This window comes from Ctenopharyngodon idella, chromosome 12, assembly GCF_019924925.1.
Source record: "Ctenopharyngodon idella isolate HZGC_01 chromosome 12, HZGC01, whole genome shotgun sequence".
Classification (NCBI taxonomy): Eukaryota; Metazoa; Chordata; class Actinopteri; order Cypriniformes; family Xenocyprididae; genus Ctenopharyngodon; species Ctenopharyngodon idella.
Window position 1 is genome coordinate 13,440,420 of NC_067231.1, and position 26,175 is coordinate 13,466,594.

At 38.9% G+C, this 26,175-nt stretch overlaps 2 protein-coding genes across 3 annotated transcripts; one reads left to right on the forward strand and one right to left on the reverse strand.

The window, feature by feature from the left end:
* Nucleotides 1-132: 132 nt before the first annotated feature.
* Nucleotides 133-4,647, forward strand: rnf151 (ring finger protein 151). Its single transcript, XM_051915271.1, has 4 exons — nucleotides 133-1,418; nucleotides 1,709-1,854; nucleotides 3,002-3,098; nucleotides 3,194-4,647. The coding sequence occupies exons 1-4, from the start codon at nucleotides 1,416-1,418 to the stop codon at nucleotides 3,680-3,682; spliced, it is 735 nt and encodes a 244-aa protein (XP_051771231.1). The 5' UTR covers nucleotides 133-1,415; the 3' UTR covers nucleotides 3,683-4,647.
* Nucleotides 4,648-5,308: 661 nt separating this feature from the next.
* tex2l (testis expressed 2, like) lies at nucleotides 5,309-25,261 on the reverse strand. 2 transcript variants are annotated; one of them, XM_051915251.1, is made up of 12 exons: nucleotides 24,871-25,261; nucleotides 21,033-22,331; nucleotides 20,022-20,222; nucleotides 19,563-19,851; nucleotides 16,978-17,210; nucleotides 15,112-15,258; nucleotides 14,839-14,938; nucleotides 13,478-13,610; nucleotides 12,693-12,827; nucleotides 8,551-8,763; nucleotides 5,961-6,081; nucleotides 5,309-5,793 (listed from the first exon to the last, which is right to left on the reverse strand). In XM_051915251.1, the coding sequence occupies exons 2-12, from the start codon at nucleotides 22,320-22,322 to the stop codon at nucleotides 5,629-5,631; spliced, it is 3,027 nt and encodes a 1,008-aa protein (XP_051771211.1). In that variant the 5' UTR covers nucleotides 22,323-22,331; nucleotides 24,871-25,261; the 3' UTR covers nucleotides 5,309-5,628. The 2 variants fall into 2 exon arrangements, with proteins under 2 accessions (XP_051771211.1, XP_051771212.1); XM_051915252.1 differs by lacking the exons at nucleotides 19,563-19,851; nucleotides 20,022-20,222; nucleotides 21,033-22,331; nucleotides 24,871-25,261 and having other exon boundaries at nucleotides 5,310-5,793; nucleotides 16,978-17,531.
* Nucleotides 25,262-26,175: the final 914 nt, after the last annotated feature.

Genomic DNA, 26,175 nt, shown 5'->3' on the forward strand with positions numbered 1-26,175 from the left:
TCATGATGGCATGGGATTTTTTGTCTTCATTGGATGTGGTAATTTATACAGACATATTGCATCATGCACACATAAAGCATTATATACATATACAATTAATATAGGAAACATTTCCAGATCATAAAAAACTGATCTCTGCAGAAACTGTTGTGTAGTGTAGTGTTCTTTGTGTATGAAACTTAACGAGTAAAACAAACTAAATTATTCCACTTATTGTTATTATGTTCTTTGGCTTTATACTGCAAGTCTAATTACGGTAATATGGTAATATCACCATCAGAGCATTGAGTTTCTGTTTCTGAAAGTTCACCTGTGTAATTATGACCATAAGATGGTAGTCAGCTACCGATAATAAACTTTAAACATTAACTCAAGGAGTGCCAGAGATTTCTTTGTAGGAAGTGGCATTTCCTTATATGAAAAATAAAAACAGACATTCTCAGCAACGGTTTGTCACCTTTTATTGCTTGTTTGTTGATTATTAGTGTACTATTCTAGAGAAGGGTACATGTTTGAGGACACTTGTGCTGACAAATTTGACAATTTCCCCTTATTACATCACTGTTGCATCAACCTTCACTCACTATATTGTACTATATTGATTATTCAATATAGAACTTCCAGTTTGTCCTGCATTCTGGAATTTTCAGTGGTTCAGTTTCATCTAGATTAAGTTACATTTTTATTTTTTTAACAAATCCACTTTAAAATATTTATGATAAATCTGTTGTGTAAACTAGGAAGTGTAATAAAAAAACACTGAAAAACATTAAAACGAGTCAAAATGTAATGATGAAGGTAGATTTTATCCAAAAGTAACACAACTTACCCATTGACACATCTTGAATGAATATGAATGGTGGCCAGTACAACCTGGTGTTTTCTTTATTGTAAAAACCTTTTTAGCTTTTAGTTAAAGCTTTTCCAATAACAGAGTTGTTGACTGTTTAAGTGTAGGACATAATTTACTGTAACACATTTTCCCACATACTGTATAATGATTTATGATATATTCTATTGTGTTGAAAATGCTGCTGTGTGTTCATTGGCCATTCAGACCTGTGTGTTTAGAGAATAGGGCTTGTAGCCTCTAGAGCAGGCAGCCATTGAAGTTCACCGGTTTCCATAGCAATGCTTTTGTCTAATAAGTAAAACCTAGATGGTACCAAAATAGGGTCCCAGTGGTTAGTGTAGAAAAGTTGTCAGGTGCTATCCATAGTTGTCACTTGTGCTAGAATGGAAAAGAAGAGAAAATTGGACATCTGCAATGCATTTCTGAATGATCCAGGGTCAAGTGATCTCCTTTGGGATGTTTTGCTGGGTGTTGTGATGACAGATGTCTGTCTTTTTGCCTCTTCAAATGATTCAACACATACAGCACATGTATTAGCTGTGTCCTCGTAACACAAGTGAAAATGGTGAGTTTGTCTCTTTTTTTAATTACATTAAATAAAATTAGATATTTGTTGGGGGGGGGGGGGGGGGAAATACTGTATGTATATTTTACATGCTCAAACTTACAGTATGTTTTAAAAAGTCTGGTAATATATGACATGAATAGTTTTACTATAAATGGGTGGTTTGAAATAGTTTGATTTATTTAATATTAGTAATATTAGTAATTAAAAAAATAGTAATGATGCCCTATGCCATTACAATATATTAATTACATTTTTGTATATTATAATTGTTTTTATTTTGCTATTAGACTGGAGGTTATGAAGTGGAGCAGTTTGTGGAGACCCCAGATGATGATCTGATTTGTGTCATCTGTAGAGCTGTTCTACGCTGCCCTGTACGACTCAAATGCAACCATGTCTTCTGCAAGGAATGTATTTTACAGTGGATGAAAAGGTAACCATTTTCAATATTTTATAATAAGACTACCCGATTAGGGGAGGCTGGGAAGTGTTGTAAAACTTGATTTTCAGAACATCAAAAATAAACTTTAGGTAGGAAAATAACATTTCCTGTCTGGTATTATCTGTATTAGCAGGTTCTCTTGTTCAATTAGATACATACACTACACACAAGCTTTGCATCTGCCTGTTTAAAAAATATCATTGCTAGATGGAATGGATTGTAACACTTTCCGGTATACACTACTGTTTAAAATTTTGGGGTAGGTAAGAATTTTTTATGTTTTTGAAAGAAGTCTCTTATGCTCAACAAGACTGAATTTATTTAATCAAAAAAGCAGTAAAAACAGTAATGTTGTGAAATATTATTACAATTTAAAATAACTTTTTTCTATTGTAATTTGTATTTTAAAATGTCATTTATTCCTGTGATGGCAAAGCTGAATTTTCAGCAGCCATTACTATAGTCTTCAGTGTCACACGATCCTTCAGAAATCATTCTAATATGCTGATTTGCTGTTCAAGAAACATTTCTTATTATTAGCAATGTTGATCAAAAATCTTATATAATCTTATATAAAATAAAAAATATTTTATATAATCTAATTTTATAATAATTTTATACTTATTTATATTTTATAGAATCTTTTATATATTTTATCTTATCCTTATTTTATAATAATTGTATGCTTAATAATTTATAAGATATTTTTTACAAAATATTTAATTTTTTTGTGTGCGGTGATGCATTTTTTCCAGGATTCTTTGATTACAGAAGGTTCAAAATATCAGCATTTACTTTAATTTTGTGACAAAAAGAAAAAAAGACAAAAAAAATAAAATAAAATAAAATCTCTAGTGACAATAATTCATAGGCCCCCAGTTTCACAGACAAGGCTTAAGCTAGTCCTAAACTAAAATGCATGTTTGAGCTGTTTTAACTGAAAGAAACTTGCATCTTAAAATATGTCAGTGCCATTGTTTTGTCTTAAGATGCACACCAGTAATGTTTTTTTCTAGGGTACATTTATAAAAGCTACCTAAATGTCCTAATTGAACTAAGGCCTAATCTCGGCCTTAAGCCCTGTCTGTGAAACCAGGCCAGGATGTTTGAGCAAATTTTAAAGCCAGTGTTGTTTCAGACAGGTGAAATGCCCTTGCTGTAGGCAGCCTATCGACCAGAACCAAATGCTGGTTTTGTTTAAGCTGAGTAAATCCATTGGCCGTTTATCAATCAAGGTAGGTAACATTTTTAAAAGCTCATGTCTAATAAATAGTTGTGTCTATTGCTTAAAATGTGAATGTGAAACAACACCATGTGTCTGTGTTCCTAGTGTCGAAATGCACAGCAGGGCTGCAGAGCCACTTTCCCGCTTTCTAATGAGTACCTTCACATCTCGAACTGTCCGTATGAGTGGCAGCTCTGTCCCCATGAGGGCTGTGGGCAGCAGGTGCTGAGGAAGGACGCGCAGGCGCATGATCAGAGCTGCAGCCACTGGCGACAGCTGTGTCCCATGGGCTGCGGCACGCTTCTCGTCCGTGAGAACCAGGCCCAACATAACTGCTACAGAGAGCTACAGCAGCGCTACATAGCCGAGCGGAGGAAGCAGAGGGCCATCGCAGCCAACCTACGCAGGAAGATGCAGCGTATGCAGAGCCGGATGGCCCAAATAAGAAGGCAGATAAATCTGTTGTGTGAGAGCCTGGAGGTCGGCGATCTGGAAATTGAAGCAGGGGAGGGAACCAGCACTTGGACAGACGCTAACGCTGCCAGTCCGAGCAGCAGCAGACGCCATCACACTAACAGTTCAAGAGTCAGATAATGTAAATATCCTTCAGGATTTAAAGAAAGCATTCAAGATAGTTTTTTATGTGTGCAAGTTTTATTAAATGTGTCTTTCCCCTTTTGTAATCATCTTAATGGGATAGTTCACCAAAAAAAGTTTACTCACCTTCATGTCATTCCAATCCAAACCTGTATGACTTTCTTTCTCCTGTGAAACATAAAAAAAGATATTTTGAAGAATGTTTAAACTGTCCATACAATGAAAGTCAATGGGGTACAAAACACTGGACCCCCCTGACATTCATTGTATAGAAAAACAAAACAAAAAAAATGTTTGTTTTCTGCAGATTGCAGAATAAAGAAAGTCATACAGGTTTGAAACAACATGAGGTTGAGTAAATTATGACAGAATCCCTTTAAGGGCAACACAACCCACCAGTTTTACAGATTTATTGTTTGTATATAGAGAAAAGCATGATGATAAACAAAAAAGAGTATTGTTTATGCACATTCCTCTTAGAGCTTTGAGGGGTTTATAAAGTAAGACATTGATGCTAATGCATAAATATTAAAAAGAAAAAAACAGTAACATTCAAATGCCTGCTTAAGTTCAGATATTACAATCTTGAAGTGACACTTGACAAGAAAATGTGAAATCGTACAAAAACTGTCTTTGATACTATATATTAATTCATTATGTAAAAAGCAAACACTTGTGAAACATGTAAGACTTTTTTTTTTTTTTTTTCAAAAATGAGTTGTTTATTTCTAAATATGAATTCTTTAATAAAGTCTTTATTATTTACTATTTATTTATTATTACTTATGCATATATGTCTCATTTAAGCTAAGTTCAATAAATAATCAGTTGTCCTTAGGACATAAACACAATAAACTAAAATGGTTTATATACACATTAAAGGGTTAGTTCACCCAAAAATGAAAATTCAGTCATTTATTACTCACCTTCATGTCGGTCTACACCCATAAGACCTTCATTCATCTTCGGAACACAAATTAAGATATTTTGATAAAATCCGATGGCTCAGCGAGGCCTGCATTGTCAGCAAGATCATTTTCTTTTTCAATGCCCAGAAAGCTACTAAATACGTATTTATAACAGTTCATCAACCTCGATGTTTAAAGCAACGAGAATATTTTTTGTGCGCCAAAAAAAACTAAATAACGACTTTATTCAACTATATCTAGTGATGGGCAATTTCAAAACACTGCTTCATGAAGCTTCGAAGCTTTACGAATCAGTGGTTCAGAGCACCAAAATCACGTGAATTCAGTAAACGAGGCTTCGTTACATCATAAGCGTTTCGAAATTTCAGTAGTTCATGTGACTTTGGCAGTTTGATACACGCTCCGAACCACTGATTCGAAACAAAAGATTTGTAAAGCTTCGAAGCTTCATGAAGCAGTGTTTTGAAATCGGCCATCACTAGATATTGTTGAATAAAGTCTTTGTTTGTTTGGCACACAAAAAGTATTCTTGTCGCTTTATAATATTAAGGTTGAACCACTGTACTCACATGAACTGTTTTAAATATGTCTTTTGTAGCTTTCTGGGCATTGAAAAAGGAAATGATCTTGCTGGCAATGCAGGCCTCGCTGAGCCATCGGATTTTATCAAAATATCTTAATTTGTTTTCCGAAGATGAACGAAGGTCTTACGGGTGTGGAACGACATGACGGTGAGTAATAAATGACTGAATTTTAATTTTTGGGTGAACTAACCCTTTAAGCCACTGGTATGAAAAGAATAACTTTTTTGGGTTTCCAAGAAATGGGAATGCATGATGATGGGAGATAATAAATTAAGAGGGAACATGTGTGGGAGCTACTGACAGTTTGTTCTGTGCTGAGATGTTTAAATGAAGCTGATTACAAGTTACACTCGTAGTAGTTTTTTTTTTTTTTTTTGAAGGAGCGAGTTCCTGATACCGGTGTATTGTCATGTCTGTCCACAAGAAGGCACTACTGTAGTTCTGCAGTATGTTCCAGATCACACCTGTCAGTGGAGGCCACAGAGGAATGCTGGGACAGCTTTGCAGGGTGTTGTTGGGAAGCTGTCGGGTTGTCCATCCCAGAGTGCATTAGTGGCAGGTAAATGTCATCCATGTTGGGCAAAACAAAAACTTTCTGGAAACATATTAGGAAATCAGACATGATTTGTTATGGAGGTTAATTCAAACATTTTAAAGTAAATTAAATAAACAATTAAATAAACAATTAAATTAAAATCTGTCATATACTTAACATGTTTGTTAAGTTTATAGTGAAGCTATCACGATATCATCAAAACCAACCTGAAACTCATCTTGTAGCTTTTTTTCAATCCATTCAGTCACATGACAGAAAGTCACTTCTCGCTCTCCCAGTTTGGGTCTGACTCTTAGATCAAGCTTCGGAGGTCCACAGAAACCATACCTGAGAGAGAACCAATAAAACACTTTTTATTCTGGTGCATGTATCCAAAGACATGTCTGCAAACCTGATTTCAGGAAACCTGAACACACAAAATGATTTACGGGCAAAGAGTAGGCCATTTCCCTGACTCTTTTTGGTGTTTACAGAGCCTATGGTTGTCACAGAGACAGGTGTGATACGCTATTTGACTTATCTGTCAGGTAGTAGGGACATTTTAAGCATGGTATTTTATGTAAGACTTTGATTAACACTGCAATATTCCATAAAACTTTTACTTAACACAATTAAATACCCTTTTTAAAAAGTCACTTAGTAATAGTGTCAAATTAAAAGTTTTACTTTAAAGTACATTTTAAATCATTACATTTTAATCATCTTTTTTCATGCTTTATTTTGATGTGTTGACTAACATACTAAAGCACAAGTTGAGTACTTGATTAATTTTATCTGTAGTGTGTTGTTTAATATTCACTTTGTTAATATATTTTAATTGTACTAAATTGCAACTTCATAATTACAAATTGTGTAATTACAAATATATCTAAATAGATGACATACAAGTTTCAATAGAAATGACATTATATTTTAGGTACCATAAATCCATAAATACCTGTCAGTACATTCAGGTACACTTTAACCATATTTCAAAGACAATAAAAGTAATTACGAACTTACATATAAAAATGTACTAAAATCCAAGTCGGTCAAAAAATCACTCTGAAGTTCAGCCAGTTGCATTTAATATGAACTTAAACTATATATTAATTTAAAGGGGTCATATAATGTGTCACGATCACCGTCTGTTCCTGTCAGTTCCTGGACTTCATTTCCCATAATCCTCCCTTCCAACCACATGCACACTCCACACCAATCACCAATTGCCACACACACCTGCAGATCATTACCTGGACTATTTAAGTCACACACACACACACACTCTCTCACCGCAAAGTCTTGATTTGCCCCGGTGATCATTACTAAGCGTTTTCTTGTGGACTGTTTTCCTGGTTTCCGTTGGATTGTTTATTCTTTGTGATTCTCTGCTGCCTGCCCTGAACCTTGCCTGTGTACTGGACTGTGTTTGTTTGCCGCCTGCCCTGATCTCTGCCTGTGACCCGATACTGTTTGTCTGCCGCCTGCCTCGACCCTTGCCTGTCCCTGTTTATGTTCTTGCCTTTGCCCCTGTCTACCTGTGTATCTACTATTCTTAATAAAGCTGCAAATGGATCCCCGCTCTGCCGACCCATCATTACAGAATGCCACTTTTACAAGATGTAAAATAAGTCTCTGATGTCCCCAGAGTGTGTATGTGAAGTTTCAGCTCAAAGTACCCCACAGATAATATTTTATAGCATGTTCAATTTGTCACTTTTTGAGGGTGAGCAAAAACGCTGTTTTTGTTTGTGTCCCTTTAAATGCAAATGAGCTTCTGCTCCTACAAAGATGGCAGAGTTTCACAAGCTCGTGTTAGCAGCGCTGATTACCTCAGACTCACTGAAAATGTCAGAAACTGTTCAGCCTTTTATGTTCTAAACAAAGCCAGACAATGATGGAGATACTCAAGAAGAAGTGACAATGCAGAATGCAACAGGACGTTTCTGAATGGTTAGTTGATGAATTTATTTAGCTGATGTGGAGTTAACTATCTTAAATTTATTGATTGCATATTCTGTCAAGATAATCTATAAAGCGCTTGTGTAGGAACTGTTGTAAGATGCCTACAGAGCCAGAGAATATATGCTGCATGAAGTTAGAACAAGTATAGTTTAGTTTAATTACGGTTATAATTTGTTTGCGTGTTCTCGGGGGCAGGGTTTATGTAAATTTTAGGGTTAGTGATGTCACCAACCCGGGAAGAAGCTCGGTGTAGTCCCTACCAGTCGTTTGTTGTAGTCCTTAAAGAATTCTTTAAAAGAAAATATCTCTTTTTGTATTGAACTTTGAGTGTCCTAACTTTGCAGATGTTGTTTATGCTCCAACAGCAACATTACACACTAACTAAAGTTAAAAAAGTGAAATTGCAATGAACCACCCCTTTAATTGCAATTAACATGCTGGAAACATTACATTCAGTTCGGACTTAAGTATTATCTTTTAAAGTATATTATTTCCATACTAAGTACTTTTTTTTTTTTTTTAAATAAAATATGCTAAAGTGTACTTCTTTTTTTACAAGGGGCACCCACAGTGAAATTGCATTGGTCCACAATCCTGCTCCTCCTCCTTGCATCACTGAATTCATCACATCACGCCGTTTAGTAGACCGTGTTACACTTGTGTCTAATCCTTAATTATCAAATTGAAATTTAATTACAACAAAGTTAAACCTTCAAGAGTGAATGACACCAATCGTTAAGGAGCGTGATTGCTTTTGATAATCTCTGTAAACACTGTGTAAGCTTAAGCAAAGCTTCAGTCCCTAATGCAACATTAACAGCGTGTGTGTAGTTGAGTGAGAATGGCTCGTACCATATTCTGTCGGTGGGGGGAGGAGGAATGTTGACTGCGAGAGTTCCAGAGAGCTCTTGTACTTCCACCGCAAGCAGTAGAGGGGTGTTGGACATTTCTTCGATCTTCTTTTTTATGTACTCATTTTCCGTGGCCTTTTGGAAGTACTTCGACTTGGCAATCTTGTCAACAAATCTCAAAATCCGCCTACTAGTGCTGCCTCCAGCTGCAGCCCTGTGGGAAGCGAAGTAAATTTTTCATCAGGTGGCCTTGATTTATTTTAAGCAGCGTTTTTGTCAAACAACTCAAAATAGACAGAGATTATGTTTTATAGGCATAGTTCACCCAAAAATCATGTCACTCCAAACCCTCTTGGCTGTTACACAAAAGGCGACATTTAGCAAGGTGTCCAAGCTGCTCTTTTCCATACATTGAAAGTGAATGTTGACCACGGTTTTCTCTAGTCCCCATCCACTTTCACTTTATGGACAGGAAGCAAAGTTTACAAGGTTTACATTCTCTGAAATAGATCGCAATATATTTTGTTACAGTATTTATTAATCTTTGTTAATGTTAGTTAATAAAAATACATCTGTTTATTGTTTGTTTATATTAGATTCTTTCTTTGTTCACTCGAACAAAGTGCATTAACAAATGTTAACAAATACAACGTTGGATTTTAATAATGTATTAGTAAATGTTGTAATTAATATTACCTAATATTCCTATTCAGTCAGTCTCGTTCAACGTTACATCAATACTGACGTATTGGGGTCTCACCTGGGAGGCCAATGACCTCCAAGTGGTAAATAAACAAGCCAATGAACATTAGCAAGTGAGATTTGCATGCCGAGCCACTCCTACTCCCCACTCACTCATTCATACTTTGCTTCGGAGCCGTGCGGTTGTGAACAGTGATTGCTAATTCCAGTCATCCTTCAACTGAAGTGGATTCCTGTGCCAAGAGCAGCAATTTTAATTGCTAAAAACAGTTTATTCCTGAGGAGATCTCTCCTTGAAGATCAGATGTTGATAGCTGCGTTGGAGAGTGGGTTATTGTCCTCTGGAGAGGAAGATGAAGCTGAACTTCCCGCTTCCATGTGGGGATTACCCAGGTGGAGTGTGCAATTGAGATGCATTTATGCCTGCAAAGTGCTGCCACCTGGAGGAATCGTCCACGGCTTCCGTCCACCTCCTGTGAGCCTCACAGTGTCGCTGGACAGGCTGCACCCGACTTGCATTCGATGGCCGTCTTGAAGGCCAAAGCAATCATAATGCACAAGGGTAGATCTGACCTCGCCCTCCGGGCCCTCTGCCAGACAATGTCCACCTTGGTGGTCCAGGAGTGCCATCTCTGACTAAACTTGCAAAGATGCGAGATGTCAACAAAGTACGCTTTCTTGACGCTCCCATCTCACAAGGTGACCTCTTTGGCGACACTGTCAAGGACTATTTCCCACGGAGGAGGGCCGGGTGGAGAATTTTTACTTTCCTTTAGCTTACTTATTTTACTTACTTAGTGCTTCCCAGCCCATCCCGCTGGCGCATACGGACAGTCAGACACGGCTACACGATTCAGTTCACCAGGTGTTCCCCCAGGTTCAGCGGTGGCCTGTTTGCCTCAGTGGCAAACAAAGATGCCCCTGTCCTGCGAGCAGAGATTGCGGTCCTGCTGTTGAAGGACGCAATAGAGCCTGTCCCTCCAGCCGTACCCAAGATAGTGGTGAGTTACAACCAATCTTGGATCTGCGTGTCTTGAATCGGGCCCTTTACAAGCTCAAGATGCCCACACAGAAACACATCCTCATGTGCGTTCGCTCCCAGGATTGGTTTGCAGCGATCGACCTGAAGGACGCATACTTTTATGTCTCGAGTTTACTTCGACAGACCGTTACTACGCTTTCCTTTAAAGGGTTGAGGATATTAGTATAAGGTACACCCTTTTGGACTGTCCCTGTCTCCCCGCGTCTTTACCAAAGTCTGGGGCTTTGGGTCAACTGGGAAAAGAGCAAGCTCTCCCCGGTGCAGAGCATCTCTTTTCTTGGTATGGAGTTAGACTCGGTCAGTATGACGGCGCGTCTCACCAACGAGTGCGTGCAGTTAGTGCTGAACTGCCTGAATACATTCAGGAGGAAATCAGCGGTCCCACTGAAGCAATATACAGGCCGGATTGCCCTTAGAGCAAGTGCCTCCAGTACGGGTTGGGGCGCTGTGTGCAACAGGCATGCAGCTTTGGGCTCCTGGACGGGATCTCGACTGCACTGGCATACCAATTGCCAGGAGCTGCTGTCAGTGCTGTTTGCCCTGCACCGGTTTCAACCGTTGCTTCAGGGTAAGCTTGTGTTGGTCTATACGGACAAGACTGCGACTGTTGCGTACATCAACCTTCAAGGTGGGGTACTCGCATGTCACAACCCGCCCACCATCTCCTCCTCTGGAGTCAGCAGTGGCTCCTGACAGTGCTCCTGACCATGCTCACTTCCTTCAAGAGGGTGGGGGACCTGCAGGCATTTTCGGTCAGCGAATCATGCCTTGAGTTTGGGCCGGCTCTGTCTCACGTGATCCTGTGACCCTGGCCTGGATACTTGCCCAAAGTTCCCACCATTCCTTTCGGGACATGTGGTGAACTTGCAAGCGCTGCCCCCAGAGGAGGCAGTCCCAGCCCTCCCGTTGGTGTGTTCTGTTCATGCATTGCGTGTTTACGTGGACCACACGCAGAGCTTCAGAAGCTCAGAGCAGCTCTTTATCTGCTTTGGAGGTCAGCAGAGAGGAAAGGTTGTCTCCAAACAGAGGCTGGTCCACTGGATAGTGTACCAGCCCCAAGGCGAGCCATGCCCCTTTGGGGTGAGAGCTCACTCCACTCAGGGTGTTGCGTCCTCCTGGGCATTGGTGCACGGCACCTCTCTGGCAGACATCTGCAGAGCTGCGGGCTGGGCGACACCTAACACATTTGCGAGATTCTACAATCTCCAAGTGGAGCTGTTTTCTTCCTGTGTGTTGAGTACAAACAGGTAATGTGCAGGAAGACTGGCTTGGTGTCACTTGCAGCGCCATTCCACTCTAACGGGGGGATACGAGCACCTTCTTGCTCTTCAGGTGAGTTCCCCACTTAGCAAACCCTGAATTGAGTTAATCCACCATCCTTCGGCAGTCAGACACGGCGGAGGCTTCCGATACCAGGCCAAGTTCTTGTGTGCATGCCCTTGTACTGGGCTAGATGCCCATATGCTGTGATTTCCCCTCAGTAATCCCATATGTGTACTGTCTATGATACAGTTTCCCTGTCGGTAAACCCATGTCTTTCCCTGGGCAGCTCTGCTCTGCCTCATCTCTGCATTGGTAGTAACTCCTCCCTGGCTAGGCAGGATCTACCGCAGAGATCTTCCATATGTAGTACTGCCCCACAGGTCAGTCCATATGTGTATACACCACACGTTACCTCCCTTTCGGCAGGGTGTGGTCTCCGTAGTATCCCTCTACATTAACAACACTGGTCATGGCTGAAAAAAAAATCAGATCCCCATGAAATGTCATGATATGAGGAACAGCAGCTACGACTGTCTCTAGGGTAATCCCCGTCCCTTCCATCCTTTTAGTATGGATGACTACTCTCCTTGGGCTTACATGGGGCACTGGGTAGGTTATGACTGTGTGAGGGCAGTTGCCAAAGGGCACGCTACAGCTTGCCAGCATCTGCGTCTCCAACACCCATAACACAGTTCAGTGGCTGTGGCGCTTTGCATAGGGACCCCAATAGGTCAGTATCGACGTAACGTCTCCGTTCCCTCCTTCAGGGAATGACGGAATGACGGATTTTATTAAATGCCATAGAAGTATTGTTCAATGTTAGTTCATGTTAACTAATATTGTTAACTAATGTTAATAAATGAAACCTTATTGTAAAGTGTTACCGAAAGTCATTCAGGTTTGGAACAACATGAGGATAGGAAAATGATTTTCATCTAAATTTTAATTTTTGGGTGAACTATCCCTATAATGCCAGCAAGCCACTTGACTACATCCTGATCTTTAATTTACAAGGCCAGCATTTCTGAAATATATTCCATCCAAATAATGCAAATATTTGCAACATGGCAAACTCTAAGATCTCAGAGAATAACTGTTTATTGAATTATGTGAATTGTTCAGTTAATAATAATTACCCCTCAACACCAGGTAGAGCCTTTTCTGTCAGAGTTCCTTGAGTGTCAGAAGTTGAAACTTCCTCCTCATCAGACGATCCAGCACTTGAGGATTCCTCATCACTGTCAGCCAGCACAGAGAGCCTGGACCTGCTACTACAGAACACATACAGACAAGACCTCATCATAACAAGATATAAACATAAACCCCACAAATTGTATTAGGATTGTACTAAGTTTTAATGTTTTTGAAAGAAGTCTCTTATGCTCACCAAGGCTGCATTTACTAGATATTGTGAAATATTATTGCAATTTAAATTAACTGTGTTCTATTTAAATACATTTTAAAATGTGCTTTATTCCTAGGATGGCATATCTGAACTTTCATCAACCATAACTCTTCAGTATCACATGATTTTTCATCGGAGATCTTTCAAAATCATTCTAATATAAAGATTTGTTGTTCAAGAAACGTGGCTTATTATTATCAATGCTGAAAACGTTTGTGCTGCTTAATATTTTTGTGGAAACCATGATATACGTTTTTTCAGGATTCTTTAATGAATAGAAAGTACAAAAGAACAGCATTTATTTAAAATACTGTATACATTTTTAGTAACAATCTAAAAGTGTTTACTGACACTTTTGTTCAGTTTAAGTTTTTTTTTTTAAACTTTTGAACGGTAGTGTAGGTTATATAGTAGACTGCATATGCTAGGCTGTGTTGAGATAATAAGTACTCTATATTTTCCAGGATATTTTTTATTATTATTTTACTGGATATTTTGGATTCTCAAAAAACTTACTACACATTGATGGTCTCCACCTCTGTCTCTGCCTCAAGGACTCCCTCCTTCCCAAGTTTGGAGAGGTTGATTTTGGTCTCTAGAGTCATCTGTAGTGCTCCTGTGTACTCCACCTCCAAATGCAACCATAGGCCTGACACACAAAGATATTTTCTATTTTTTTCTTTTTTTCATTTCAAAAGTTACCTGTTGTTGCTGTTACAACTGTTGATACAAATACTTTTACATTCAGTAATAAATATCTAGTTCAGTCATGAAACACATGAAGTCTGCAAGCTATCTCATCATTACCACATGACACAAGCTGATTGTCCTTTACTGTTTCTGCAGCCAATGAGATTACTTGCTCAACATTTAAATAGTCTGGTTCAGTGTTCGCTGTAGGTAAGTCCTGCAGCTTGCTATCAGAGTTCCTCTGAAACCCTCCACCTCCCCCAGTTCCACCTGCCTAGATCTGCTACGGGATTTATATCTATTCATGCAGCAGCATATCTTACATGCTCACAGCAGCATGTCTAAATCTAATAGCAGTAGCAAGTCCATACTTGCTTTGCAGCAGCGTAGCAGATCCAGTTCGCAAGACCAAATACATTAATGCTGCCATATTTATTAACATGCCAAAAGTACTTTGAGAGTTGTCATGATTTAACTGTTTATTTAAAGAAATGCTTATTCAAAAATGCATGATTTGCATGATTTCTTTTTAGAAATTAAATAAAAAGTAATAAAAAAAGTAACAGTTATATATATCAGCTCAGCTCACATACATTAATTTCCTAGTTTAATATTGGCTAATAATTTTGTAAAGTGCTAAAACCAAAGACTCTAAGAGCATGTGTTACTAATCTATATGGTCAAGATTAAAGCAACACGATCTGTTAATGCATAAATTGCACAAAATTATACCACAATAAAATGCCCACAAGTCTAGCACACATTATAAATCCATAAATGGGATGAGACCTGAGAGAGGGAGCCAGACTCTGTTGAAAGCCATTACATGTTACATAATGCTCACAGATCATGAGGCAGAGAGTAAAAGACACACACTGTGCCCCACACAATAATAACTTCACATCTCATGGGGATAATACATCCCGCATATGCTTCACAGCGGGCATTTCACCATGCAGCTGAGCGCGTAAACAGACACGTGTGCACACGCTCATAGACAAGCTGCTATTCGTTGAGAAGAGTGACGTGATGTTATGTGCTCCTTTGATCCCTGAGATTACAGAAGGATAATAACATCTCATCTACTGCTCAGTGCAGGAACATAATAACACATACGCTCAAGCAGTCCTGATGGATGAATGACCTAATATGCTCTTTTATAAGAGGCTCTTAGGAGCCCCACTCACCTCTGCTGTTGACCTGTGGTAGTGATGTGCCTGTTATCTGGGGCATGCTGGAGCCCATGGCCAGTTCGGTGAGGGTCAGTTCATCCATGAAGTAAGGCAACTGTTGTAAAGGAGGGTAAACTCAGAAATACATGCACACAGGGTAGGACCATTAATATTACAAACTATTTGTTTCACTTTTTGAAATTATGCTTGAGGAAGATTAAAAAAAAAAAACATCCACACACTTTGTCGAGTTAAAGAACATGATGTAATTTTTGTCTGTTCTCTTACCCGAATTTTGCTCAGCTTTTGCTGTATCTTCTGTTGGACTTTATCAGCCCAGTACTTCTCATGGAGGAAGTCCCAAAAGATTCGACCAATTAGTGCATTCAACCAGACAGGCTTTGTTTCTTCCTCACTGCAACAAAAGTTCTGGTCCTAAAGGGGTGATGGAAGAAAAAACTTTGGAGTAATTAAAAATGTTAACCCCTTTTCACTTGAATTGTCCTGCAAGGAGAAATAAAAATATTGCTCCTTAATATATTTCAAGATAGAAAACAAAACACTGTGCCAAAAATATTGCTTCTGAAATAAAGTGGACCAGTGACACAACTTGTTCCACTTCAGGGGTAAACTGTCATATAAGAGATATGCTGAATCATTGTAAAGCATGAGAAAGATTTGCATTTTTAAATATGAACATTTAAAAAAACAAATTGGTTCTGAAAAATGTGATTAATCCTATTCCAAAACTGTATGAAATTTTAGTATTTTTATGACATTATGAAAATGCACAACAAAACAACATTTTGGAATGCGATTAATAAATTAGCTTAAATTACGTTTCAGAATATTTTAATGTAAAACATTTTTCAACATTTTGTTATAGTATTTCCTGCATTTGGAGGCAAAACTCATTTTTAGCCACTGCCTTTAAGCATCTCACACACTTCTCACACCCCACAGGAAAAAAAAAAATAATTTATGGGTAATCTTTAGCCAAGTAATTTACCTAGTTTTATATTTCCCTAGTTTTATATAGCAATTTACCAGCATGTATTGCCAACATGTTTTAGACCTAGATAAATGTTCTTTGACATACCTGCCATGTAGAAAATTTACTTTGACTTGCCCAAAAAACAGCATTTTTAGCATTAAAAATGCTTTTCTAATTTGCATTTGTCGATCACAGTCAGCTGCGCACTAGCGTTCAAAAGTTTGAGGTTATAATGTTATAAAAGAATTCTGTTTCACATAAATGCTATTCTTTGAACTTTTTGTTCATCAAACAATCCTGAAAAAAGTATCATGGTTTCCACAATAGCCTGCCTTGTTGGCAGAGGCTATTTATACTAACTCCGCCCACCATTTTTTGATTGAGCCAGACAAAATAACACATGAAATCCCACTGAAAACAGGATTAGTGGTGTGGAGAGTAAAGCGGGTGGTGTTGGCTTTTGAAGCGACCGACCTGAGTTTGAATCCGCCTTTTTACAAACTCATTCTTCTCCCTTTTTCTATTGCATATCAGCTCAGAGAAGCGATTATTATAAATAAAAATGAGGAAGATATTTGAAAAGTGAAAATAAAGTGCCTAACTGTTGCTTAATAGTGGGGGAATAAAGTGTTAGGGTTAGGGGTAGGTGTAGGGGACGACTGTTTTTAATAAATTATGATATTAATACATATATTGGGGCACATTTCCATATACTATAGACAGTAAAGGTTTCAGTAAAAGAAAGGTTTAAATTCAGTAAACAATTTTCAGACTTTTTTAATAGTATTTCCTCTATTTGGAGGCAACACTTTTTTTTCTCAATTTTAGCAACTGCCTCTAAGCCTCTGACACACTTCCCAGACCCACAGGAATCAAGCTTTGTTTAATAATTAATGTCTAATCTTTAGCCAAATATTTTACCTAGTTTTATACATTAGCAATTCACCATCATGTAAAGCCTGTTTTAGACCTAAGATAAATGTGCTTAGACATACCTGCCATGTAGAAGATTTACTTTGACATGCTTTGGCAACATCTGTATATCATGAGCCTTTTTACATGATCACGTGACAAAGATTATTCACAGTTTGCTAGATGACAAAGCTTGTCCACTGACACAAAGCGTTCTATGACACAAAGCATGTTTGTTTGAAGCTCACCTGCTCTTTGTCAGTAGGACTGCCCTGGGTGCTGCTTTGGCAGGGGCTTTGAACAGGACTGGCGTGTGCTGAGAAGACGAGACTGGTCATGTAGGAAGTATAGTCTGGTAAAATGTTCTCCTTTACTTTGCCAACCAGATCACTATGGAACACGTCTTCACTGCTGTCCTTGACTGAGCCTTCAACACCATTTGCCAGACCCAGAGGGCTCTCCTCATGCAATACAGATTTATCTACAGAGCAAAAGTAATGATTAGAATAGTGTTTTTTTTGTTGTTGTTTTTTTGTTTTTTACAGTATTATAGAGGAAGAGCAACTTTGGTACAGGACCATGGTTACTTACTTTTTTTTTACCCAATTAGAACTGTTCATTAATGAAAACATGGCATAACAATCAACACATATATTTTTTGTACAAAGTGCCTTGTGTATTGATACTCTTTTAGCATTATTGATATATGAAATAATAAAATAATTGCTATATTAAATACATAAATTATTATTATTAAATAGTAATAAGATAATTATAAAATATATTAAATAATATTAAATTAATATATCTAATATTTTACACATGCACTCAGAAAATATTTATTTAAGATTTATACACTATATTGCCAAAAGTATTGGGACACTCCTCCAGATCATTGAATTCAGGTGTTCCAATCACTTCCATGGCCACAGGTGTATAAAATCAAGCACCTAGGCATGCAGACTGCTTCTACAAACATTTGTGAAAGAATGGGTCGCTCTCAGGAGCTCAGTGAATTCAAGCATGGTACAGTGATAGGTTGCCACCTGTGCAATAAGTCCATTTGTGAAATTTCCTCAGTACTAAATATTCCACGGTCAACTGTTAGTGGTATCATAACGAAGTGGAAGCAATTGGGAACAACAGCAACTCAGCCACGAAGTGGTAGGTCAAGTAAAATCAGGGAGCGGGGTCAGCGCATGCAGAGGCGCACAGTGTGCAGAAGTCGCCAACTTTCTGCAGAGTCAATAGCTACAGACCTCCAAACTTCATGTGGCCTTCAGATTAGCTCAAGAACAGTGTGTAGAGAGCTTCATGGAATGGGTTTCCATGACCGAGCAGCTGCATCCAAGCATTACATCACCAAGTGCAATGCAAAGCGTTGGATGCAGTGGTGTAAAGCACGCCGCCACTGGACTCTAGAGCAGTGGAGACGTGTTCTCTGGAGTGACGAATCACGCTTCTCTGTCTGGCAATCCAATGGATGAGTCTGGGTTTGGCGGTTGCCAGGAGAACGGTACTTGCCTGACTGCACTGTGCCAAGTGTAAAGTTTGGTGGAGGGGGGATTATGGTGTGGGGTTGTTTTTCAGGGGTTGGGCTTGGCCCCTTAAGGCAGGAACACACCAAGCCGACGCCGTTGAACTAGTGGTGACGAAAGCAGACTGCGGGGTTGGCTCACGTCGGCAGCGTCTGGGTCCAAAGTTGCCCTGACACACCAAACCGACGCTCGACAGCCGACGGCAGGTAGCACGTCCGTTCTGCGCCTGCATAAGATTAAATGCCTTTCCGTACCAGCAGGTGGCAGTAGCTGAACAGCCAATCAGAATGATCAGATGGCCCGACGGACCGACGAGCTCCGACGCTAATTCAACATATTGAATCGGCCGAAAAAAAGCTGACGAGGACCAACTTCAGCCGACGATGCGGAACACACTGAGAAAACTTAGTCGGCCGACAAACAAAAACTGCCCGACGGCCGATCGTCAGCTTGGTGTGTCCCTGCCTTTAGTTCCAGTGAAAGGAACTCTTAATGCTTCAGCATACCAAGACATCCCAACTTTGTGGGAACAGTTTGGGGATGGCCCCTTCCTGTTCCAACATAACTGCGCACCAGTGCACAAATCAAGGTCCATAAAGACATGGATGAGCGAGTCTGGTGTGAGGGAACTTGACTGGCCTGCACAGAGTCCTGACAACCCGATAGAACAACCTTTGGGATGAAATAGAGCGGCCATCTCGCCAACATCACTGCCTGACCTCACAAATGCGCTTCTAGAAGAATGGTCAAAAATTCCCATAAACACACTCCTAAACCTTGTGGAAAGCCTTCCCAGAAAAAGCTGCAAAAGGTGGGCCAACTCCATATTAAACCATACGGATTAAGAATGGGATGTCATTAAAGTTCATGTGCACGTAAAGGCAGGCGTCCCAAAACTTTTGGCAATATAGTGTATGTTTGATATGCATATAAAATTTCTTTCTATTTGGATTACATAGATCAGTGCATTTGGATGATGTGTATGCTGTTTTCCGAACTCGGATGTGCACCAGTGAACCGCAAACCAAGTTCATACACAATAACCAGGTTTATATATGTATCATCAATAAATCCAATTGGTTTTATTCTCATACAATTTAACTAATCGAATATTGTTTGTACCACAGCTAGCAATAAATTTGAGATAATCAGTGCTATTCACTTCACCTGTCAGTGGTCATAATGTTATGCCTGATTGGTGTGTATATATATATATATATATATATATATACACACACACACACATATATATATTGTATGTACGTTCACGTCAGCATAAATGACTGCAACTTTACCACCAAATATAGATTCAAAATGGTCCTCTTCACAGTGAATGGACACAGAAAACAGTCGATGGAACCATTCCTCTTTCTCCCGTCCCGTTCGTCCAAAGAGGTAAAGCGTGACAGGATGGGAAACATTAGTCATAGAGCCAGGGGGTTTCTCTACTTTCTGAGCCTCCCCCTGACCCCCTACTGTCTCGTCTTCCTCCACAGCTCTTTCTCCTTCAGCCAAACTTATGCAGATAGGATACTTCTTGTTCCACACTCTCTTGTGTGCCAAAGCCAGTGGCAGAAGAAATACCTGTTACCAAGGCAACAACATCATTATAATTACATGACATCTTTGCAACATTCTGCCACATTATAATTCAAGCTATTTGGGTTTAGAGACCATAACTAAAACTGTGTCAAACCACCAATGAAGGGCAATGCCTATTTCTACTAAGGGGCTAAAATCAATGGTAAACTAACCTTGCCGCCAGTGAGTCGAAATATCCGTGAGTGGGTGAATTGCTTTTCGTAGCAGGGCTCATCAAAGGCAGCCCAGCGGGGAATGTTGTTACGTGGGTAGTCAAGCCGCAAACAGGATCCGTCCAATGTGACATACACAGAGTGCATGAGGGATGAGTGGTAAGTCTCTGGATCATATGTGTACATCTCGTTCATCCAGCCCTGGAACGCAGAAACACTTTGCTTAAACTCTACTGTAATCTCTGCATCCTCGTCACAAAGTTTTAGCACAAAGACAGAGAGGGCATTGGGATAAGAGCTGTAGTTGGTTGTGACAAGCAGTGAGTTTATGTTATTCTGCATCAGATACTGAAGAGCAGAATTTGTCACAGAGCAGATTGGTAATAAGGGTTTTGCTCAGTTTTTGGAGAAAAGCAAGGTGCTTTAGACACTGTGAAATTCACTGCAGAGTGTTAAAAAAAAAAACCCGACTCCCGTAGGACATAAGCTTTGACATACTGAAGTGCAGGTTTTGGTTTAATAGCAGTCTACAAGACTGTTGTCACCTGCGGTGCTGTTCTGTTACTTTTCTTAGCGTTTAACCCTATAATGACAAACTCTATAATGAAAAGCCCAACTACATGCCTTCTGCTCCCTCATGGATTATCCATGCTCTTCAGGAAGTAGAAGGACTTCTAAAAATTTCCAAAATGTCTGCCTCTGTGTTTGTTTTTGCTGGGAAATCTTTGCTGATTTTGATAAAGTTACAGTAAAAACAACTTTTATATTGTTATTGATATTTCAAAATGAAAAATTAATGAGTGGATTTTTAGGGTAAGCAACTTATGCTAACTTGATTTTTCAAACATTATATACAGAAAAAAAATTGTGTTGAAAATGTGTGTATCAAATATGGCTAATAAATATGGGTAAATATGGGCCTTTTAATCAAAAGTGACATTTCCAAGTACAGAGTATAACACCAATTCTTTTTTATCAAATATAATCGCAATGAAAATGCATCTAACTCACCTTGAGAGAAGGAACATTGCTCTGTTGGGTTTCAAAGAGAATGTTATTATAGGGGGTCCCGTGTAGTCTTTGTGGGTGACTGGTTGACAGGTGTCTGATGGAGCCCCAACGGATCAGCACAAGCCCCAACATTAATCCAAACACTAAACCAAGGAACAGGCCAGACCAATACGCTGACAAAGGAATGATAAAATAGCAGTATGATACTAACGCAACATAACCAAGACCCACGCCTGGCACTGGAGAGGAGCATTGCTTTGTCACATCTTCTGGCAAACCTTCAGTTCTGTTCATATTTGTGCTCTGGGACGAGTTGCCGTGAGTGCTGGTCTCCATCACTGGCCCAATGTCTATCTCTCTGCTGTGGTGGTCATGGGAGAGGGAGGATTTCTGCACACACCGTTTACGATGTCTCACAGGCCAGTTGCACTCTGGTAGAAACTTACTTTCTACTTTCCTAGCAGTTTTAGGAGATTCGGATGCAGTCAAATCAGTGTACGATTTCCCAATTCCAAAGCTTTTGTAGCTTGGAGAGTCCATCGATCCTGTGCTCCTCTGGTGCTTGGGGCTGCCAACACTGTCCTCACGCATGATCTTACTGAACATGCTCAGAGGTTCCTGCATGGCTTCTGTGAGCTTGCGTCTGGTGTCCTCCAGCTCCATTTTGAAGAAGCTGGCTTTGGGCTCAGTGGGGGACAGGTTGACTGGAGATGGAGGGGCAGTGCGGGAGTCGCCATTGCGGCCTTTGGGCTGAGTGAATTGCGTAAACAAGTGTAGATTGAGCTTGGAATCAGACCTGGATTGAGACACTTCAGGCTCACTGCGAGAAAGCTCTGTGGAGATCGACTTTACAAGGCTGAGGAGTGGTTTGGGCTTTAAAGAAGACTCTTTCAATTCCAGTTCTGTAGATAATGACTTCACTAAGCTGGCCAGGGGCCGGTGAGTAGGCGAGAGAAAGCCAGACCCCGGAAGAAAAGAGTCTCCCAGGGAGCCTGATGAAGCTTGACAGCGAGGAACGTTGAATGCAGGTGAGCTGAGACCCCACTCCCCCTCTGTCTGAATGTCGACCGAACATGGTCTTTGGTTACGGAGGGAGCTGAGAGACTTTTTGCCATCACGGTCCAAGGTGAAAATGAGGTCACTGTCATCAAGATTGTCCCATTCACCCTCAGTGTCCGTCAGCTGGATCACTATTCCCCTCCGATCTGTGTCCTGCTGTGGCTGTAGACCCGGCCTCTGGATCTCACTGGCCAATTTGTGGATTCCTTCATTCCCTGTCGTCTCTGCCATGATTTATCTCTACACAGCACAAGTAAAACATCTTTGAGTCAGCAAAAACAGACAATGAAACTATTTTGCCCCTACTAGATATCTGGACAACACAGTCATTTTGCTTTCCATCAGCAGTTTTAGAGCATTACAAAGCATTATGACTATGTGAAAGTTTCTTTCTTTGGCAATGCTTATTTTGGACGAAACATTGACTGGATCAGTTTTGTGCCACAGCGAAGTAACTATTTTCCCTCTACAGCAGTGGTTCTCAACCAGGGAAATGAATTATATTAAAACATAAATTTACTCAAGAACGTACAGTTCTTCACAAAATGAAATGTGTTCAACTAATTTTCTGCAGCACTCACAGTTTCTGTTAATAAAAAAAGTTTGAAAACAAGCAGCTTTGTCATAATTATGGCGGAATCACCAGAGTAAATACACTCTTAAAAATAAAGGTTATTTATTGGCATCTGTGGTTCCTTGAAGAACCTTTAGCATCCATTCTATTGGACAAAAGGTTCTTTGTAGTTGAAAAAGATCTTCACACTAAGAAAAAATGGTTATTTTAAGAACTGTTCACTGAAAGGTTGTTTGGGTAACCCAAAATGGTTCTTCAATATAGTATCACTTGAATGCATCGCAAGGGGCCTTCAAATGTACCGTCTGGCAATGGAGGCCTTCAGGTCAAAAAGCTGAGAACCACTGCTTTACAGATGAGTCTATAAATCTTATATAATGGATAAGTGTTTGGGCGATAACAATCTACCTACTTTGAAATTCTAAATACTTCTTAGAAAGTCAGAAAGCTCTGACACTATGTTCTTATATAAGGATTTAAGAAAGATTTAAGAAAGTTCATGCACTTTGTGCCTGATATTATCCTCTATGTGTGGAAGGCAAATCAATGGACCAAGAAAGATTATGCTGAATATTTGCATTTACAATTCTTATTGGGTAACACTTTACAATAAGGTTAATTAATTAACATTAGTTAACTACATTAGTTAACATGAACTAATAATGGACTGCACTTCTACAGCATTTATTAATCTTTGTTAATGTTAATTTCAACATTTACTAATACATTATTAAAATCAAGAGTTGTATTTGTTAACATTAGTTAATGCACTGTGAACTAACATGAACAAACTATGAACAACTGTATTTTTATTAACTAACATTAACAAAGATTAATAAATACTGTGAGAAATGTATTGCTCATTGTTAGTTCATGTTAGTTAATACATTAACTAATGTTAACAAATGAACCTTATTGTAAAGTGTTACCTGTTATTGTTACATTTCAGCATGTGTTTTGGTCCATAAAGTGCTGAAAATACACTAAGATTATTGTTTACTTTCTGTCATCAATAGAAAAAGAAACTGACACTTTCAGGAAAATGATAGTAGGCCTATATGAAAGAGGTTATATAATAATAGAATACACAAACAAAACCGTTTATTCATAACAGAACCCTTATTTATTTAGCTTTGCCCATTAATCTTAATTATTTCTATATAGACTGTAGCATCCTAAACTACTGAGTACATCAAGGGAGCCAGAATGAGAGACTAAGCTATTTATCTCTTAGTCAGGAGAAAATGGGACTTTTCTAGTTCAGTCAACTGACTCAATTAAAAGCAAAGATCTCCCACTGTCTTTCTAGGTCAAGTAAGGCATTTAAAAGTAAGTTAAAGACAGCCTTCTGTGGTTATGTAACCCTGTGACACCAATTCTCCAGCAACTGGCAAACTCTCTTTAATCCCTACTCCATTCAAAATGGACTGATGAAATAATAAACCAACAGACTGCTCAAGGGCACATATACACTATATGGCATGTCAGACCTCTCTCATATGTCATCTAATCTTACTGAACAATCAACAATTCTGTATAGGATATAAAAGTGTATAAACAGTGTGTCTGTACCATAATTTGGTGTGGCAGAATGAGTGGCTTTCTTTTAAGCTGAAACAAATTTCAGCTATGACTTATAACAGGGTAAAAACATGACATACAGTGAAACATTCCCTCCCAAAATGTTATTGATTACTAATCTTTTCATCCTTTAATCATCTCTTCTGAACTAGAGTAAAATACATGTTGATGGACAGCTTACTGGAAGACAACCAGCTAGACCAAATGTTGGAAATAAATAGACATAACTTTTGTAGAATGTGTTATTGATAAATGAAACAATTGCATGCAAATATGTTCATAAAACATCACATTATATATAAAATCCTTAAAATTCCTTTAAATCTGTCTCTCTGACACGTATAAAATATTTCAGATGGATAATATTCATTAATAATTCCCAGAGACATGTGCCAACGATGGGTACAAATACTGAGCACGATAAACTTTAATTCGTTGCAATGAACAGGCAACACAGCAGGTGATTCATCACAGCAGATGGTGTGTTGCTTTGTTTTCATGCAGTTTATAAAATGATATGGGATACTCGTATAAACTAGATTAAAGCAACTTTGTGACGTTCTTGAAGCACTGGAAAATGGCATTTTCTGTTAGTACGAGATCATTTTAAAAGAATTAACTCACCCAATTTCTGCACCATCGCCTGATTTCCAAAAAAATATCAGCCTTTGTGTCTTGTCAGTAACACTGAGTCGCAGTTCCGAGAATTATTTCCAGACAGGAGACAGATGACACTTTCTTAAAACGTCTTGCATGAATCATGAGTCTGCACACAGCTTACCAGACTTTATGATATAAGCCACAGTTAAAGACCGATGTGCGCTTTTATCGTTCATTGTGGCTGCAGGGCTGTGTAGATGTGCAGTGTCGGTCGGTAAAACTAGACTGTGCAGCGCGCAGATACGGAGTTTTGAATTATTACTACACTTATGCAGTACCTCGCAGTTATATTAGGGTACTGTGAAGCTGTGTATCCCCATAGAAACTAACTCCTCCCCCTCACAGGCTCCATCCAGATGTGATTTTGCGAACAGCAGCTCCTCAATCTGATTATAGGAAGCATGGCTGGAGTCCACTTTAATCCCGATTAAAGAGAAAGAAAAAAAAAACTCCCCAACATCCACGCGCTCATAAAGACACAACAGGACATGTTGATGACCCATAAGCACTCAACATTTGTCCTGAATCTGTGACAGTGACCACGTTTACATGCACTGCACTTTCAGATTACGATTCAAATATTCTGGTTATGCTTATTTGAATATGTAATATAATATGCATAATACAAATAAACTATTCTCTGGGCATAGAACTGGAAATGCTCACTCTTACAATTTATTATGCAGCATTTTAATCATTAAAAAAAAGTAAATTAAACACGTCAATTCTAATTCATGTCCTTATTTTTTCTTTAAATACACAAGATGAAAAAAATTGGATCATTATATGGTTTTTTTTTTTTTTTCTGTTTGTAAAATGTAAATTTACTGTTCGCTCCAAACATGTTTCTTTAATAGCCTCAAATTTTATTTAATGTCATCTGAAATTACCTTTGTTTGAACATGTGAAGAAATAAATGAATGTTAAATTATGGTGGATATTCTGAATACGTTAGCAGCTGTCTGATTTCTAGAAAATGGAATATGTAGCCTATAGTGTTTCTGGTTATGGGAATCAGGTTAATCCATTCACATTAACATAATCAGTGTTGGCGGTAACGTATTACAAGTAACTTGAGTTACGTAATCAGATTACTTTTTTCAAGTAACTAAAGTAAGGCATTACTTTTAAATTTACAACAAAATATAATAATTTAAGTTACTTTTTCAAATAAGTAACACAAGTTACTGAAGTCTGCAGGACGGTAGCACCCCAAGATCTGGGTTGGACACCACTGTCCTAGACTAAATGTGAGCATTTACTCATCTC

What these genes read in the sequence shown, in the direction of transcription:
- rnf151 (XM_051915271.1), top strand. An exon ending in ATTTTACAGTGGATGAAAAG is followed by an intron (nt 1,855 to 3,001) that starts GTAACCATTTTC and finishes GTGTTGTTTCAG; the next exon opens with ACAGGTGAAATGCCCTTGCT. An exon ending in TTGGCCGTTTATCAATCAAG is followed by an intron (nt 3,099 to 3,193) that starts GTAGGTAACATT and finishes CTGTGTTCCTAG; the next exon opens with TGTCGAAATGCACAGCAGGG.
- tex2l (XM_051915251.1), bottom strand. Translation starts at nt 22,322, where the DNA reads ATGGCAGAGACGACAGGGAATGAAGGAATCCACAAATTGGCCAGTGAG. An exon ending in GCAATGTTCCTTCTCTCAAG is followed by an intron (nt 20,223 to 21,032) that starts GTGAGTTAGATG and finishes TCTGCGTTCCAG; the next exon opens with GGCTGGATGAACGAGATGTA. An exon ending in GTCCTACTGACAAAGAGCAG is followed by an intron (nt 15,259 to 16,977) that starts GTGAGCTTCAAA and finishes TCACCCCTTTAG; the next exon opens with GACCAGAACTTTTGTTGCAG.